General features: G+C 42.9%; 1 protein-coding gene across 1 annotated transcript in view; it reads right to left on the minus strand.

Annotated features, from left to right (window-relative positions):
- ARHGAP20 (Rho GTPase activating protein 20) overlaps positions 1-20,099 on the minus strand; it is a 187,702-nt gene that overhangs the window by 122,468 nt on the left and 45,135 nt on the right. Inside the window, exon 2 of the mRNA XM_033949793.1 lies at positions 13,626-13,711. Coding sequence (XP_033805684.1) covers positions 13,626-13,711 — 86 coding nt within the window. The remainder of the gene's footprint in view (positions 1-13,625; positions 13,712-20,099) is intronic.

The following is a 20,099-nucleotide window of genomic DNA, read 5'->3' on the forward strand; positions in this document are numbered from 1 at the left end:
GGGACAGGGTGCTGAGCTTGGCAAGGAGTGTGGGATTGGGTGCAGAGCCTGGCAGGGAGAATTTGGTTCAGAATGGTTTTTTTCTTGATTTCCTCCTCTAAATCTAGGGTGCGTCTTATGGTCAGGTGCATCTTATGGAGCGAAAAATACAGTATCTATCAACTTCCCATTCTCTTGTCCCATCCAAAACATGCCCAGAACACAACCCCTTGCCATTTGCATGAACTCTGAACTCGGGTTCAAGATAGGTATATCCCAACTTTATAAAATGGGGAGTTAGATATTTAAGCAAGCTAATCATTTAATTGCCAGTTTGGGAACATCTCAAATGCAAATAGGGCTTATAACATGAGGACCGAACTGTAATAATAATGATTATATTAATGGTATGGCATTTCTTAAGCTATTTTAAACTGAATGAAATAATAGCATCTCTCTTTTGTGACAGTATACTCAAGTCTGTTATACTAGACACAGAACTGAGTTGATAGCAGCAGGGCACAGCATTGGCTTATAGGGCAGGGATTACTAACCCTATTGTTTCAACTATTAAGATCCTAGGTGTGCAGCTTGATAGGAACCTGTCTTTGCCAACCCATGTGGATGCAGTTGACTGAAAGGGTTTTTCCCTGCTTTGGAAGCTTAGATCTATAAGATCTTATTTTAATTTTCTTCCTTTTCAATTACTGGTATAATCTTTAGTACTTGGTGTGCTGGACTATTGCAATATTATACATATCTCTGGCAGGTCAGCAGAAACATTTTCATAAATTGTGCATAATTCAGAATACAGTTGTGCACTTAATTTTAAATTTGAAAAAAAAATCAGAAAATGTGACTCCATACTATCAAAGATTGCACTGGCTCCCTATAGAGGGCAGAGTGTTATTTACGTTTGGTTGCATATTTTATAAGGTTTTGCATGGTTTCGCACCAAGTTACTTGATTAACCAGTTTTATTTACTCCATCAGGTCACTCTTTGCTTTTCCATCCTCGAAGGGCTGATCTTCTAAAAGATACGTAGATCGGCAGCTTTCCTATCAGGTGGCCAGCTGGGATTTTAAGTTTCGACCTTTAGTGTTGACTTCATCATCTTGTGCTTTACAATGCACCATATTTGTTTATCATTCCCTCTATAGTCTTCTACCCTCTCTACACCTTCATCCCTTTGTTTTCCCTACATGAGCAGCTTATATTGATTTATCATTTTATCCACTGTGTCTGTCATAATTAGTTAAGAACACAAGAGCAGTCTTACGAGATCAGACCAATGGTCCATCCAGCCCAGTATCTCGTCTTCATGGAGGCCAATCCAAGTCACAAGTTACCTAGCAAAAACCTAAATAGTAGCAACAGTCCATGCCACTGATCCAGAACAAGCAGTGGCTAAGTCCATAGTCTGTCTCAACAGCAGACTATGGACTTTTTTTCTAGGAATTTGTCCAAACCTTTTTTAAAACCAGCTACATTAACCGCTCTTACCACATCCTCTGGCAATGTATTCCAGAACTTAACTATTCTCCGAGTGAAAAAATATTTCCTCCTATTTTTTTTAAAGTATTACTCTGTAACTTCAAGTGTCTCCTAGTCTCTGTAAATCTTGATGCAGAAAAAAAAAAAAAATCAATCCACTTATACCCATTCTACACTACTCAGGATTTTGTAGACTTCAATCATATCTCCCCTCAGCCGTCTCATTTCCAAGCTGAAGAGCCCTGACCTCTTTAGTCTGTCCTCATATGAGGGGAGTTCCATCCTCTTTATCATCTTGGTCGCTCTTCTTTGAAACATTCCTAGTGCCGCTATATCTTTTTTGAGATAAGGAGACCAGAACCAAACGCAATACTCAAAGTGAGATCGCACCACTATAAGCTCTTTTGAGCAGGGACCATCCCTTGCATGTTTAATGTACAGTGCTACTTGCATCTGGTAGAGATAAAGAAATAATAAGTCATAGTTGTAATATGAATTTTAGAAAGTTATTAAAAACTTATCTGTACTCTAAATTTATTGTAGATTGATATATGCTTTGCTGCTGAGATATGTTAAGTGACATGTTATTCACTGGATTATTCAGTTCTTATCTTTTGTGAACCACACTGAACCGAAAGGTATTGCACTATGGACATCTTTACCGCCTCAGAATTAACCACCAGCCCCTGTGTGTCAGGATTATTTATCCAGATATCTTAACCCAACCCTTCCCCCTCCTCCTAGATAAATTCTCCCCCAAAACTTCCACTTAAATAATCTCTTCCTCCCCAAAACACCAACCAAGTATTCAGATCCCTGAAAGGTAACGTAAACTTATTTGTACTCTAACTGTAATCTATTTGTTATATCACACAGTAACGTACAGTCAATTTAATATCCAATTTGCAAGTTCTTCCAGAATTAATCCAGGTACCTCTCCTCCCTTGTAACCAAAAAAAAAAACCAACAAAAAAAACCAACAACCCAAAACTGTTGTAACTTCACTGGAAATGTCCAGTTAGCTCTTTTGTAATCCGCCTTGAACTGCAAGGTATAGGCGGAATAGAAGTCCCTAATGTAATGTAATACGAGCACCCACATTTCAGCTTTTCTCCTCATTTCTCTATGATTTCTGAAGCTGCCCCTTCCCAGCTCCCATGAAACTTCCCCCCTTCTTTGACCAAGTCCCTTACCCTGCTCTTGTAAGAACTTGCCAAGTTCCTACATCATTGTTTTTGGAAGCATGGTGGTTTTAAAGAAAAACAGAAGATGTACTGTGCCATGCTCTCAGAGTATTCCCAAAAAAAAAAAAAAAAAAAACCCACAAAAAGAGCAAAAATCTCCCAAATCCCAAGAAAAAGAACTAGATAAGGGGGAGAGACAAGAACGAGAATGGTAAATCTACTCTCAAAACAACCTAATAATAAATTTTTGTGTGCTCGGGAGAGCCCTCAGTCACACAGCCACCCACTGGAAACTCCCAGAAGTAATGGCTGTCACTGGCTTACACCCAGAAGAGTGTTAACTGTGAAACATCCCCGGGCTCTCTCAGTGCTGATTTAAGTGATTAAAGTACACCCAACAGTGCTGAGTGTGAAAAAATATATAAATGAATCAAAAAAACACATTCTACCATTCACTACGATTGTCTCTACCCCTTATCCAGGGGGCCAAAGTATCCTATATAATAAAACGCTAGCCGCGCATGCGCAATCAGACATGCGTGATCTGTTATCCCTGATCTGTGATCCGTAGGTCCGTGGTCACAGTGCGTATGCGGCGGCCAGTTCGGGAAAGCACAGCACAGCTGGCGACTCCCCCTCCCGCCCAAACCACCACCTTCTCCTTCTCGCCGGCTCACCCGCCTTTAAATGGAGAGAAAAACGCTACACCGCGCTAACGCTGGCTTTGCCGTCTTCTGTCCACTGCGGCCCGCCCTCTCTGACTACTTCCTGTTTCCGCTAGGGTTGGCCGCAGTGGATAGAAGAGACCGAAGCCAGCGGCTGTAGCTGCCGATCTCTGTTCCTCCAGCTGGGGGGGGGGGGGGGTCTGGGAGGAGAGGGATTGCGGCCGCTCAGCGCCCCCACCGAGGAACCCAGCAACTTTCTGCTGCCCGGGACCCGAGTCATTTGCTGCCCTCCCTTCCCTTCCCGCGGGCCCGACTGGCGATTTCGTGTGCAGCAGTCTTCTCACGCTGCTTTGGGCCCTTCCACTGCCCTGATTTGCTCTGCCGCGTCTCTGATGATGTCATCAGGGACGTGCCAGAGTAAATCAGGGCAGTAGAAGGACCTGAAGCAATGTGTGAAGACTGCTGCACACACTGCTTGAATCGCCATGTGTAGTTGGGCCCGCGGGAAGGGAAGGGAAGGGGAGGCGGCAAAGGACTCAGGACTGCGTTTGTAGTCGCGACCGCGGGAAGGGAAAGGGGGTAGAAGAAACGCTAATGCTGCTGCACAGGGAACTGGTGTGGGGGGAGGGAAATGGAAGGGGGAGGGAATGCTGCTTTGGACAGACAGAGGGAGGAAAGGAGACAGAAAGAAAAGAAGAAAGACACAGGGGCAGGTGCACAGGGAACTGTTGTGGGGGGAGGGAAATGGAGGGGGAGGGAATGCTGCTTTGGACAGACAGACAGAGGGAGGAAGGGAGACAGAAAGAAAAGAAGAAAGACACAGGGGAAGATGCACAGGGAACTGGTGTGGGGGGAGGGAATGCTGCTTTGGACAGACAGACAGAGGGAGAAGGGAGACAGAAAGAAAAGAAGAAAGACAGGGGCAGATGCACAGGGAACTGGTGTGGGGGGAGGGAAATGGAGGGTGAGGGAATGCTGCTTCGGACAGACAGACAGAGGGAGGAAGGGAGACAGAAAGAAAAGAAGAAAGACACAGGGGCAGGGAGATACACAGAAAGACAGACAGACAAAGGGGGACAGAGACAGACAGAAAGAAAGACAGCGGGAGTCACGTCAGGAGGGGTGCGGGATGCGGCAGAGGGAACTTTTCCAATGGGTGCAACTGGGCGGCTGTCGGGAACCTCTGATCAGGGGCAGAGCAAGGTAAGTGTATCATAGGGATAAGAAGGAGGAGGGGAGAGAAAAAGGAAGGGACGCCTACTGCTGGACAGGGGGAGAAGGAAAGAGGTGCTGATGGACAGGGGGGGTGAAGAAAAAGGAATGGAGGCCTAATGTTGGACAGGGGGAGAAGGAAAGAGGTGCTGCTAGACAGGGGGGAGGTAAAACAAAGGGAGAAGAGCTGCTGCTGCATAAGGAGAGCAGTGAAGGGGTGGTGGTGGACAAAGGGGAGGTAAAAGGAAGGGAGAATGGACAGGGGGAGCAGGCAAGGGGTGGTGATGGACAGCCAAGGAAAAAGAAAGACAGAAAGAAAGAAAGCGGCTAAGGAGAGAGAGAGAAAGAAATAAATAGACACACACACACACATATATTCTAGCACCCGTTAATGTAACGGGCTATAAGACTAGTAAATATATAAATATCAAACGTCCATATCCAACAGAGCAAAAAACCAACTGGAAGTACTTAGCTTCTCCGTGGAAAAAGACAGCCAGCAGATGTCAAGTTCGTCCGACGGGACTCCATTTTGGGGGTGAACACCCCCTTCTTCAGGAACGGCTGGACTGCGCTGTGACCCCCAAATTCTTGGGGTTTGGGAGATTTTTGCTCTTTTTGTGATTTTTTTATCTCTCATTTACTTTCGGGTTTTGCTATTTTTCTCAGAGTATTCCCTGCATATTCAGAAATGAAGACTTCCAGGAGGGATGTTTGCTTATTCTTGCCAAGTAGATAAAGTAGGAAAATAGACCCTTAGTTCTGCTTCCACATATTCCCCACAGAACAGGTTAGAAACATCTGCCATATATCTTTGTGGACCGAGAAATGGATTTTGGGCTCTCTTCAGACAGGTCACTATTGATACAGAGTTATACAGAATTCTGTCTGTGTTTCACCAGTTCTAGAACAGTGTTTCTTTTTTTTTTTTTTTTGAGTTCAATATTTTTATTAAGCTTTATGAAAAGATACAGTCCAAAAATGCATTCAGATACATGTACGACACCGGGATCTCGAAACTAATAACACTTAGTGTAACACAGCAGTAACTACAATCAATTGTAATTGGGTTTGAAACCTTCTAAGAGATCCAAAGTACTTGGACTGTTTATAAGAAAACAGAAAGAAAGAAAGTGTTTCTCAACTCGGTCCTGGCGTACCCCTTTGCCGGTCAGGTTTTCAGGCTATCCACAATAAATATGCATGAAAGAAATCTGTATATAATGGAGGCAGTGTATGTAAATCAAGTTTATGCATATTCATTGTGGATAGCCCGAAAACCTGATTGGCAAGGGGGTACGCCAGGACCGAGTTGAGAAACATCGCTCTAGAAAACAAAATAATGGTTAAAAACAGTGGAAGCCTCTCAACCAAAGCAGTCATATCCAAATGTCACAACACTCTCTGTGAATCAGTGCTATAAATAAAGTGTTTAATGGTTGGGTTAAATTTCTTGCTGTAGTCTTGCATAAAGGCAGAAGTCACTTGGGATGCTGTACCTGTAAGCTGTTTTAGATAAAAGTATAAGTGGCCTGCCCTGCTATAGTATTTATTTCTTGTCACTCAAACCTAAACACATTAAATTTCACTAATATTTGAGTCAGGCCAGCTGGTAAGACAAGGGGAGTTGAATAACTCCCCTGCAGCTGTTTGGCTAAGCTCTTTATAATCTACACCACAGGTCATTAATTAGAAACAAATGTAGAAGGAAGGAAGAAATATACTGCTATCAGGAGGAGGAGTCCATGCTGGCAAAAAAATCATAAGCAAGTCACTTTCATAAGTGGGCAGTATTAGGTTATATTGAAAAAGAAAATAGGAAGTGCTTGAATCAGTTTCAAGATCAAGTATGTATACCTAGAGTTGCATCATACTGTTTGCTATGAGTTTTATCTTGTTGGGCAGACTGGATGGAACATACAGGCCTTTTATCTGCTGTCATCTGCTATGTTAAATACTATCACTGGGTTTTATTAAACAGTGCTAGAGGTTTTTAGCATGGGCCGGCGAGGTAAATGCTCTGACGGCCACAGAATTTCTATGAGCGTCAGAGCATTTACCTCGCCGGTCTGTGCTAAAAACCTCTAGTGCCATTTAGTAAAAGGAACCCTATGTTAGATGGAACACTTCAACAAGTGGTGAAAGCATGCATAGAATAGCTCATGGAATACTTTCGTGTGCGTGCGTGCAATTTGCTGTTTGTGATAGGAAACACTATTTCAACGCAGAATCTGCATCCATTCAAAAGGTTCCTTTCAATTAGTAATGGAAAACTATATGCTTTGGGCCCAATGGTCATCAAACACCGCGGTGCTAAATGTACAAATATGTTCTGTATTTTTTTTTGAAAGACAACCAGCATTAGCATTACACATATAGGAACAATCCTATAACATAGGTATCTAAAATGAAATAATGGCATATGCATATGTATAGGTGGTTCCATGGAGCCTTTTTTAATTATGAACGTTAGGAAATATAAGATATTCTTTTAAATATAGTAGATGATTATATTACATAATTATGTGTTATGCTTTACTGATAGTGCCGATAATCCGCACTGTTCCTGATGAAGCTGAAGTGACCTGAACAAACTGGGTGAGTGGGCAAAAAGATGGCAGATGAGCTTCAATGTAGAGAAATGTAAAGTCTTGCACATAGGGAAAGGGAACCTGATGTACAGCTATATGATGGGAGGGAGGGTACTGGGGGAAGGCAACCTAGAAAAAGACTTGAGGGTATTGGTGGATACAACGATGAAGCCGGTGGCGCAATGTGCAGCGGCCTCAAAGAAAGCGAACAGAATGTTGGGCATTATCAAAAAGGGTATCACTACCAGAACGAAGGAAGTTATCCTGTCACTGTATCGAGCGATGGTGCGCCCGCATCTGGAGTACTGCGTCCAATACTGGTCACCGTACCTTAAGAAGGATATGGTGATACTTGAGAGGGTCCAGAGAAGAGCGACAAAGATGATAAAGGGCATGGAAAACCTTTCATATGCTGAAAGGCTAGAGAAGCTGGGGCTCTTTACCCTGGAAAAGCGGAGACTTAGAGGGGACATGATTGAGACTTATAAAATCATGAAAGGCATAGAGAAGGTGGAGCGGGACAGATTCTTCAGAATAGCGGGGACATTAAAAACAAGAGGGCATTCAGAAAAACTGAAAGGAGACAGATTCAAAATGAATGCTAGGAAGTTCTTCTTCACTCAGAGGGTGGTGGACACCAGGAATGCGCTTCCAGGAGAGGTGATAGGACAGAGTACAATATTGGGTTTCAAAAAGGGATTGGATGACTTCCTGAAGGAGAAAGGGATTACAGGGTATAGATAGAGGGTTACTATACAGGTTACTTCAGGATTAGGGTATAAACAATTTAGGTGGTAGAGAACTTATAGGTCATGGACCTGAGGGGGCCGCCGCAGGAGCAGACTGCTGGGCACGATGGACCCCTGGTCTGACTCGGCAGAAGCAATGCTTATGTTCTTAAGCTCTTTCACTGTTAGTGAGAGCAAAACGGAGATCTTCCGTCGTTCTGTTTTCAGCGGGCCGGGTTAAGAATTCACACCCGAGCCAAGTATCTGAATAATCATAAATTTAATAGCATAACAATTAGTATAAGATATTGCATAAGATTAAAATAATTGGAATAAAATAATACAACAAGAGTTTAAATGACCGATGATAGCTCACTGGTTGGTTATTTGCCTAGATTTGATCAACTGGCACATAACTGTGAGCACTTGAGATCCTAATAATCTCTTAATTCAACCTTTGGGTTGCTATACAGGTTGGTTTTGACTCATGTTATAGCCTTTTTTGAGAATTCTAGAGTGTGTTTCACAAGTTTTTGAAGTGATTTTGAGTAATATACATATGTATAGGACATGTATGCACTTAAGTGCCATAATTCTGCTTAAGCACTATTCTGTAAATATGCGCTTAACTTACACAGTGTATATTTACAAGGGGATGTACAGATGGGCAGGGCTCCCACTTACGCACACATCCTATAGAATACTGTAAGTTGCACACATATCTCCAACACTTAGGCACCGACACCTACAAGCTCTGGGACTATCTTACGAGCTTTATATACGTGAATATAAACCAAGAATTTGGGGCAAAAAAAAAAAATGGCCCAAAAATAGAGGTGTCTGTTTATATTTGGGTCCACCTTAAATCCTGGTGGTCCAGTGGTGTGGTGAGCCGAGCCAGGATGGAAGCTATCCCTGCCTCTCCCAGAGGTGAGATGTCAAGTCCTATCCCAGCTGTCAGCTGGCTGTAGAATCACCGTGCACCCCCTCCCTGCCTCAAAAAAGCAGCGTAGACTTCCCCCTAAGCCTACCTTAGTCACTGGTGGTCCAGCAGGGTGAGTCAGGGCATGCGCAATCCTCTTACGCTCCTGCCTATGCAGTCTCGCTGAAAAAATGGCTACCACGGGTTCCCAAGGAACCTCACAAGGCTGCCAAAATCTCATGAGGTTGCCATGGGAACTCACAGCAGCCATTTTTTTCAGCGAGATTGCATGGGCAGGAAAGTAAGAGGATCGCTGCTGCCCCGACTCACCCCACTGAACCACCAGTGACTATGGAAGGCCCAGGAGAAGGCTTAATCTGTTTCTCTGAGGCAGGGAAGCAGGGAAGAAGAGCATGGTGATTCTACAGCCAGCTGACAGGAAAGGACCCGACACCTTACCTCGGGGGAAGGAGGGATTGCTCCCATCCCAGCGCAGCTCACCACTGGACCACCAGGATTTAAGGCAGACCCTCGGAGAGGCCAGAGTTGGGTTTGGGAAGGGGGAGGGAGCAGGTGGGTGTGCCCGCCCCTTTCTAACCCTCTGTTTATAGAGTTAACATTTTTCCCTTAAAAAAAAGAGGGGGGCACAGAAATGTTATCTCGGTTTATATTTGAGTATATACAGTAAGTAATAGCTTATACCTAACTCTTAGGCATGTCTATACCCAGTTAGGCTAGTATTCTATAAAGGAAAGTAAATGCCTACATTCCTTTACTAAATAAGCTCCTACTAGGAATTGTAGATGCCCTGTTACAGAATTGTCCTAATGATGGATTACATGTATAATAAAGGAGTGTTGGTCTAGGGCCATTCTGAGTCCAGCACCTCATATATATAATGCTAACAACTAGGTGTGGGCTTTTACACTAGTCAAACAGCTCTTATAAGTGATCACACCTTAAAGTATGCCTATTTTTGGCCATCTGCACTACTTTTCCTTATAGAATAGGTTTAGAATAGGTGCCACAACCAGTGCATTCAGTGGGAGCTCTGTTATAGAATTCACAGTCTTTTGCTTAAAACTACAAAGGGATAGGTAACCTCTAGTTTCCATGGGCACCAATTTGCTGAGGTTGCTCATGCTGGCTTTCCCTCTGATGTCACTTCCCTGCAACCCAGAAGTGATTTCAAGGGAGCAGGCCGGCACAAGCAATAGGCTAGAGTAATTGCTCATGCTGGCAAAAATTTTAAAGAGGTGCAGGGGGCACAAACATGGCATAGGGGGGTGGAGAAGTGCCAGCGCCCCCACCAAGATGGTATCCAGGGCGGTCCGCCCTCATCTTACTAAGCCACTGGCTGCCAGCACCCTACCAGTCTGGTGAACAGAAATTAGATCCAGACTGATTTCATGCTCATCAACAGGTTTTCAGTAAGAGAAATAGGGAGTCAGTCTGCTACTATGAAGCTACTTAAACTTTGTAGAAAAAGGAAAAAAAATATCAAGTTTTGAGGTACTCTCATAAGCCATGGGTCACTTGCCATAAAACTGGATTCAAAGAATAGATTTGGCTTTTTTAGGGCAATTCAGTAACAGGGTATCTACAGATAGGCACCAGAAGCGCAGGTAGAAGCCTATTCTGTCAAGGAAAGTAGGTGCCTAACTTCCTTTATAAAATCAAGCAAAACTAGTTATAAACTCACATCATTTAGGCGCAAGCATCTACGCCAACCACAGAGCTGCTGTAAATGCTTGTACCTACAGCCATTTCATTCCACACCTCTGGAACCAACTCCCCCCCCCCACTTAGACAACAGAACTCATTATTAACATTCCGTAAATCGGTAAAGACCCTCCTCTTCAACTAAAGATCTCCTCTGTCTTCCCCCCCCCTTAGGCCCCACCCTCCACTCTCCTATCACCTTCCCGAAATTCCAGTATGACCCTCTCTTACTCCATCCACTAACAAACTGAACCTAAACGCATATAACTTTCCTTAAACTAAACTACTGTATTTCCCCCTTCTCTCTTTCTGCTTACTCTCCCTGTATTTAATTCTCTCCAAAAACTATAAATCCAATCACTAAACCTGTTGTACTACTTATATGTCTAGTTACTCCCCACTGTGTATGTTCATTTGTAAACCGTTCTGAGCTACTGGGAGGACGGGATAAAAATCTAAATAAATAAATAAATAAATAAATACCTAAGTGCCAGAGATATGCACTTCCATAACTTACGTGCATAAATTGGAGTCTTGCCCTGGCTCCGCTTCTGTGTATGCCTCCCTTGGAAAATATGTGCTATCCACAACAGAACAGCGCTTAAGTACAATATTGGTGTGTGCACACATACAAGATACATACATACATGCTAGTATTCTAAACATATATGTTAGCACCTATGCTACAGAATTGTTCCCTTTTAGACTAAGGGACACCCATGGATAAGTTTTAAGAAACTACAGTATATTCAAAAAAAGAAAGCAGAATCCACTAACAAATATATCGCTACACCTTGGTTTTGGCCAGGTACTAGTGACCTGGATTGGCCACCGTGAGAACGCTTGATGGACCATTGGTGTGGCCCAGTAAGGCTATTTTTATGGCCTTATGTTTTTATACACACCAAAAAGTGGAAACAATGTGAGCACGATTGCCTTATTGATTAATTGTACTTTAATGAATACTTAGGGCTCCTTTTATCAAGCCGCACTAGCAACTTTTAATCACGCGCTAACCCCCGCACCGGACAAAAAATTACCGCCTGCTCAAGGCAGGCGTTAGCGGCTAGCGGTTTAACGCACACTATTACGTGCATTAAACTGCTAGCGCGGCTTGATAAAAGGAGCCGTTAATGTTGAATAAGGAGGGAAAAAAGACCTCAATGAATGGGACAGACTATGATGTACAAAACTAAGCAGCACTGTTACCCCATGTGAAGATTCAATCATCGATCACAAAAACCTCCGATAGCCTATGCTTAATAATCAACTGCACAACAGAAAAGGAGCACTTATCTCATGTCCCATATATCCCACGGTTTCTTCAGAGGAACTGGACAGCTGTGTACATGACAACTTCGTGCAGTAACAAATCTCAGTTCCCCGAGGCAGCTTGGGGAAGAACGATCCCAGGTCCGACACTGAGATTCGTTACTGCACGAAGTTATATCTCTCAATAAAAACCTTAACAGTACACAAACCAATAATATTTCTACATTCCACCCATCCACCCATCAATGTTTAAAACCTCTTTAGCAACTCTCAATAAAACAGTTTCAAACCTCATATTGGCAAACCCTGGTGATACAGACAGAGCAAATATTCAAGGGACTTCATTGTGCACAGATTTTCCAGGCCTTCATGCAAAGGCAATTTCTCTTGTAGCATTAGATCCCAACATGCAGCGTCCATATATTTTATACAAAATCCACATAAATATTTTCATTTGAGCCCAAAATAGCTTGTCTCATACTGAAGCAATGATAGAGCAAGTTCATAGCCATCATCTGATCTAAAACACAGACCATTTCCTGCTGTCTCTTTAGCACAAGACTTGTTTTGTGTCATCTCAGCATTCTTCACTTCTGTTTCCTCTAGAACACAAGGGCTATGATAAACACATTATTCTACCAGCCCAAAAGATACCCTCTCCTGTTTGCATGCAATCAGAGCTTGGTTAGTAATACTCAGCCCTGGTTAATTTTCAACTGTTTTGATTATCTGCTAGAGGAAGACCTAGTTACACTTTATAGATGATGGTTCCTGGAAAAGCAACGTTGCCAACTACTGATTTTAGTTGATCTGTTATTGCAATAATGCTGGTTAACATTTCTAGAGCTTTAACAGAATGATATTATCGTATTTAAGACCTGATATTAACTCAGGCAATTATCATGTGGATTACAGAAGCAATCAAGAGTCAGTCAGCAAAAATGTACCAACTCCGACTCCAACTTCAAAGTAAAAACTAATTAGTGCAGAAATGATCATTCTCCGCCCCCTGATATGCCTTCTCCACAGAAAAAAATAAAAATTCTCTTGCATAAGGTTTGTGCACACAAATGTCAAACTTACTGCAAGACACCTGAGCGCATCCCACGGTAAGTCCTTTTAAGCTTCGTTAGACTGTATTAATGTCTAATGCAGCTTAGCAAAAGGGCTCCTCAGTTTTTAGCTGAAAATTCATCTTAATTTAGGAGCTTCAAGTTATGCTTGTAAATTTAGTCTGTTGTTGAGAAAGACATGGGGAAGCCACTGCTTGCCCTGGATCGGTAGCATGGAATGTTGCTACTCCTTGGGTTTTGGTCAGGTACTAGTCACCTGGATTGGCCACTGTGAGAACGGGCTACTGAGCTTGATGGACCATTGGTCTGAACCAGTAAAGCTATTCTTATGTTCTTATGCCTAGATTTATAAGCCTAAAAACCAATGCTAAACTCCTAACCTTTTCCCTACCTTAAATTCACCCCAGTTGCCACCAATTTTTATGCTCCTACATTTAAGAATTCAGTTAAATTTTTCAGTTAAATTTAAAGAATGCAGCTCTAGTAGATTTTCAGAGGCCAATTTAGATGCATAACTGTCAAAATTAGGAACATAAATCATTTGAATATCAAGCCCAATATGTTACTAAATTTAAAAAACATACAAATTAAACGCAAATCGTCCTGAATTTACTGTTATCAGGCTTCTTTTTGACAAAGTTTCTAACAGTGTATCTATTGTTATCATATGCCAATACAACCCATACTAAGTGTGTGTAATTGAATTCCGTGATGCATAAGGCTTAACAGACTGCCAGATGTCTTCAGGGCTTTGGATCAAGCAGTGACAAGCAGCAATTCACCTCATTAGAGTTTTGGACTTGTTCAGTGCTTTGCCAAGGACAAGAGATGGAGCAGACTGACGTCGTTGGGCCAAGCTCTTCAATTTCTGGTTAGAAAGAGAAACAAAAACACAATGTCATATGTATTGTAAAACAATAACTGAAAGCAGAAATATTAAACCTGCATGTGTCAATTTTTAAACTGCATGGCCTGCATTTGTTTAAAACACTAGCTGTGGCCTTTATATACTACATTTATATACAGTGCCATTATTTGTAGGAATGACATTGCTGAATGTATATAGAGCAGTGTAACGCAAACTGTGTGCCACGGCACATGAGACACCAGCGAGGAGGAGAGACGCCAGCAGGATGTGCCTCCCGCAGCGAGAGGCTCATCCTGTAGCCAGTCAGCTGGTGCTAGTACCTCTCCTCCTCTCCTCTCTGCACCCTCCACCCCCACTGGCATATCAATTTCAGGGTTAGCAAGCTCAGGGTCCCATCTGGAGGGCCTCTGCGCATGCACAGACATTGATGCGATGACATCACACATGCATGTGACATCATCACGTTGACATCCGCCCATGCCCAGAGGCCCTCCAGCCACGGCCCCGAATTTAGTGTGCCACAGCTTGAAAAGGTTTGTGAGACACTGATGTAGAGTGCTGACCATCACCACTATCTGTATGTAAGACAGAGATGGTGCCGGTGCAGTCAGAGTGAATTTTCAGTGGTACTCTCTCTATAGTGCCACTGAAAATTAATAGATAATAGGTTTATACATTTAACAGCTGCTGCTAACCATATAAACTTGTAGTGAGGAAACTATGCAAAACATGGCTTATAGAACTCCTATCAAACTCTCTGCCCATGCGGGGGGGTGGAGGATGGGGGAGGGAGTGTCCCTGTTGTGCTCTGTGTGTTCTTTGAAGATGCGCTTTTTTTCAGTTCCAAAATCTTTTATTGAAGTTTTGTATAATAACATAGGGTACATTAAAGCATGAGAACTAAGTTAATAAATAGCTCATAACATTATTAACACAAAGAATAGGATATTAAGAAACAAAATCCTTGAAATAAGCCATCTCCACCTACCCACCCATTTGCAGAGAGTGAAAAACCATACTAACATCATTCAAACTACCTGACTGTACAACGTCTGATAAAGTATATATATCCAATTCCATCCATTCTTTACATATGATGCGTCTTCCATTAATGGAGATATTCCCATTTCCCCCAAGAGGACAGAGATTTTAAGTTGCTCTTTTGTTTGTGGAGGGGTAGGTTGGGTGGTATCCTCATTCTCCAACTGAGATAATGTGATGTTTGGGTTCACTAAGTCAAATGTCACAGAGAGATCCATCATTTCTGAAAGAAGTGAGCTTGAAATGTTTAAGATTAAGGGGGAAGTTATTAAGCTAAGGAATTTAACTCAGGAACCATCAATTTGCACTGCTTCAGCAAGAAACATAGTGAGCCCAAAGTTCTCCTCTCCCCAAACCAAAGATCTCTCCAATCAGACCTTCTCCAATATCTCCAAGGGACTCTTCATTCTCCCATCCCTTTGAACAGCCTTTGATAGCAATAGTATCACTAGGGATTAACAGGGGCAATTTTGATGCCAGAAGCCTAAGGTATCGGCATGATTGGGAATTGCTTCTGCTCTCTACCAGATACTAGGAATAGGGAGTAGGGGCTTAGAGCAGTGGAAGATCTCTTTGAGGGGTGAAGGGTTTCTTGGGGGAAAACAGGGCCATATGATAACTAATGGGGGGGGGGGGGGTTGGAGTGGCCATGACAATTACAGCCTGCAACGATACTGTATGAAGGAGAAATCGGAAGGTTCAAGAGGCAATAACTATGTTATATACTGTTCTGTTTCCAATGAAACTTTACCAATGAAATTTCTATAATAATGTAAGAATAGATAGCACAGTTACTTACCGTAACAGGTGTTATCCAGGGACAGCAGGCAGATATTCTTGACTGATGGGTGACGGCACCGACGGAGCCCCGGTACGGACACTTTTAGAGTGATTGCACTCTAAGAACTTGGAAAGTTCTAGAGACCGCACCGCGCATGCGCGAGTGCCTTCCCGCCTGACCCCGACGCGCGGTCCCTCAGTTAAGATAAGCCAGCTAAGAAGCCAACCCGGGGAGGTGGGTGGGATGCAAGAATATCTGCCTGCTGTCCCTGGATAACACCTGTTACGGTAAGTAACTGTGCTTTATCCCAGGACAAGCAGGCAGCATATTCTTGACTGATGGGTGACCTCCAAGCTAACAAAAAGAGGGATGGAGGGAAGGTTGGCCATTAGGAAAACAAATTTTGCAAAACAGATTGGCCGAAATGTCCATCCCGTCTGGAGAAAGCATCCAGACAATAATGAGATGTAAAAGTATGGACTGAGGACCACGTAGCAGCTTTGCAGATTTCCTCAATAGGCGTGGAACGGAGGAAAGCTACAGATGCTGCCATAGCTCTAACTCTATGGGCCGTGACAGAACCTTCCAGTGTCAGTCCCGACTGAGCATAGCAGAATGAAATGCAAGCCGCAAGCCAATTAGATAGCGTACGCTTAGAAACAGGACGTCCCAATTTATTCGGATCAAAGGACAGAAAAAGTTGGGGAGATGATCTGTGGGGCTTAGTACGGTCTAAATAGTAAGCTAAAGCCCGCTTACAGTCCAAAGTATGAAGAGCCTGTTCTCCGGAATGGGAGTGAGGTTTGGGAAAAAAAACAGGCAGTACAATAGATTGGTTGAGATGGAACTCAGAGACAACCTTAGGGAGAAACTTTGGATGTGTACGTAGAACCACCTTGTCATGATGAAAGACTGTGAAAGGTGGGTCAGAAACTAGTGCATGGAGCTCACTGACCCTCCTGGCAGAGGTGAGAGCAATAAGAAAAAGTACCTTCCAAGTGAGAAATTTGAAAGAGGCAGTAGCCAAGGGTTCAAATGGAGGCTTCATCAAGGTGGAGAGAACCACGTTCAGATCCCAGATCACAGGAGGTGCTCTGAGAGGTGGTTTCATATTGAAAAGACCTCGCATGAATCTGGAGACTAGGGGATGAGCTGAAAGGAGTTTCCCCTGGACCGGCTCATGAAAGGCCGTAATGGCACTGAGATGGACTCTGACGGAAGTAGATTTAAGACCAGAGTTAGACAGAGACAGCAGATAATCCAAAAGAGTCTCCACTGCAAGAGACTTGGGGTCATGATGATGAAGGAGACACCAAGAAGAAAACCTCGTCCACTTTTGATGGTAACATTGTAGAGTGGCTGGTTTCCTGGAGGCGTCCAGAATGGAGCGAACAGGCTGAGATAGAATAAGATCAGTTGAAGTCAGCCCGAGAGATACCAAGCTGTCAGGTGTAGGGACTGCAGGTTGGGATGGAGAAGGGTTTCCTGATTCTGTGTAAGCAGAGAGGGAAACAGTGGAAGTAGAAATGGATCCCTGGAACTGAGTTGAAGTAGAAGGGAGAACCAATGCTGCCTGGGCCACCGTGGAGCAATCAGGATCATGGTGGCCCGCTCCCTCTTTAGTTTGAACAAGGTCCGAAGCATGAGAGGTAGAGGAGGGAAAGCATAGAGGAACAGATTGGACCAATCCAGAAGAAAAGCATCCGCTGCTAGACGGTGGGGAGAGTAAAGTCTGGAGCAGAATTGGGGCAACTGATGATTGTGAGGAGCTGCAAAGAGGTCCACCTGAGGAGTGCCCCATCAGTCAAGAATATGCTGCCTGCTTGTCCTGGGATAAATAATATTTAGACATTGTTAGATACCAACTCAAAATTTAAAATGTCTCAGAATTCAAATGGTATAGTTAAAGAATGCAAAGGTTATATTTAACACTTTTTTCAATGAAAATTACATTTATGAGAATCATCTACCAAATAATACAACTAGTTCCATGTTACATATTCACCACCCATAAAATTCAGGATCCCTCAAACATCAACATGCCATCTCTTTGTACAAAGCAAAATTCAAAAGTTAAGCAAAGCCTAGTAGTGTGTCACATTATCACATTCAGTCACTCTTGTTGGATGAGTTGGACGAGTCAATGTAGGCCGGGGTTTTCAAGGTCTACATTTCCAGTGCTTACCTTTCATGAGAATCATGTCCATGGAGGCAGCTTACGACATCTAATGCCACTTCCAGCGTTAGGCATTGTAAGGAGCTTCAATAGGTGTGATCTTATGCACTTCCATTTTTTAATGGCATTTTAATTGGTTTTTAATCAGCACAGCCATAGTAGTGTGCCGATCAAACCAATTAAAACCAATTAAGTTAGGAGGTGGTAGGGCACCTATCACCACCTAACTTAACGCTCAGTTTTTAGAATTGGCCCCTAAGCGGTTTACAAAAGAAAGCATATACAAAAGAAATAATCAAATCAACAGAGTAGATCTCTGCCGAAATCAAGCCACTCTTTTTCATCAACTGTTGTTAATATGCAGCAAAGTGTTTTGTGCTAGTTTTGCCATTTGCGCATGCTAATCACGTGGCATTTATTTTTTCAGGAGGGGGCATTTAAGGAGTTAAGAATGAAACATAGAAACGTGATGGCAGATAAGGACAATTAGCCCATCCAGTCGGCCCATCCACAGCATCCACTATCTCCTCCTCTCCCTAAGAGATGCCTGTCTCACATTTTCTTGAATTCAAACATAGTCTGTCTCCACTACATGGAGACTATTCCACGTATCTACCACCATTTCTGTAAAAAAGTATTTCCTTAGATTACTCCTGAGCCTATCACCTCTGAACTTCATCCTATGCCCTCTCATTCCAGAGCTGCCTTTCAAATGAAAGAGATTCACCTCATGCGCATTTATTTCAACCAATGTATACTTACATAAGCTTATGCGTGCCTTAAGATCAGCAGATTCGACTTATTTGATGTCCTGTCATTAAGACTGGTGCAACTTGAAGAATAAAGAGCTTTAATCTTTTTTAAGTTGGCCTGAAATTGGGGAATAAGCTGCCTTCAGATTTAAAAATTATTAAAATCTTTAGCTCAGTTTAGGAAGCAATTAAAGACTTATCTATTTCAAGCTGCTTTTCTGATGTAGCAGTCACTTAATATTGATGACTGTTTCAATATTATTTAATGAAGCCGGTCGACATTGTATATCTGGATTTTCAGAAGGCGTTCGACAAGGTCCCGCATGAACGACTACTTTGAAAAATTGCGAGCCATGGAATCGAGGGTTAAAAACTGGTTGGCGGATAGAAAACAGAGAGTGGGGGTAAATGGACAATACTCGGACTGGAAAAGCGTCACGAGTGGAGTGCCGCAGGGTTTGGTGCTTGGACCCGTGCTCTTCAACATATTTATAAACGACCTGGAAATTGGTACAACGAGTGAGGTGATTAAATTTGCAGATGATACGAAGTTATTCAGAGTAGTGAAGACACAGGAGGATTGCGAAGACCTGCAACGTAACATAAACACACTCGAGAAATGGGCCGCGACATGGCAAATGAGGTTTAACGTAGATAAGTGTAAGGTGATGCATATTGGTAATAAAAATCTTATACACAAATACAGGATGTCCGGTGCAGTACTTGGAGAGACCCCCCAGGAAAGAGACTTGGGAGTACTGGTTAGTTAACAAGTCAATGTAGCCATCCGCGCAATGCGCAGCGGCAGTGAAAAGGGCAAACAAAATGCTGGGAATGATTAAGAAGGGGATCATGAACAGATCAGAGAAGGTTATCATGCCGCTGTACTGGGCCATGGTACGCCTTCACCTGGAATACTGCATCCAGCACTGGTTGCCGTACATGAAGAAGGACACGGTACTACTCGAAAGGGTCCAGAGAAGAGCGACTAAAATGGTTAAGGGGCTGGAGGAGTTGCCGTACAGTGAGAGATTAGAGAAACTGAGAGGGGACATGATAGAAACATTCAAGATAATGAAGAGAATACACCTAGTAGATAGAGATAGGTTGTTCACCCTCTCTAAGATAGAGACCAAGAGTTAAAAGGGGATCGATTCCGTACAAACGTAAGGAAATTCTTCTTCACCCAGAGAGTGGTGGAAAACTGGAATGCTCTTCCAGAGGCTGTTATAGGGGAAAACACCCTCCAGGGATTCAAGATAAAGTTAGGCAAGTTCCTGATGAACCAGAACATACGCAGGTAAAGCTAGTAGTCTCAGTTAGGACACTGGTCTTTGACCAAAGGGCCGCCGCGTGAGCGGACTGCTGGGCACGATGGACCACTAGTCTGACCCAGCAGTTGCAATTCTCATGTGATTTATCAGATTGTTTATTTTATGCTTAATTTTGTTGTTAAAAATTTTATATCTATCTTGTGATTTGTAAGTTTGTGTTGACTACATCGCTTAGAATATTAGATCATTTGGTAAAAAATATTTTAATAAATAACATAAAAATACACTTATATACCGCTGTACCTTTTGGTTTAAAGGCATAACAGATTATAAACTCATTTATAAAGTTTATCAAACAAATAAG

Source organism: Geotrypetes seraphini, chromosome 6 (assembly GCF_902459505.1).
Source record: "Geotrypetes seraphini chromosome 6, aGeoSer1.1, whole genome shotgun sequence".
In the NCBI taxonomy this organism is placed as follows: Eukaryota; Metazoa; Chordata; class Amphibia; order Gymnophiona; family Dermophiidae; genus Geotrypetes; species Geotrypetes seraphini.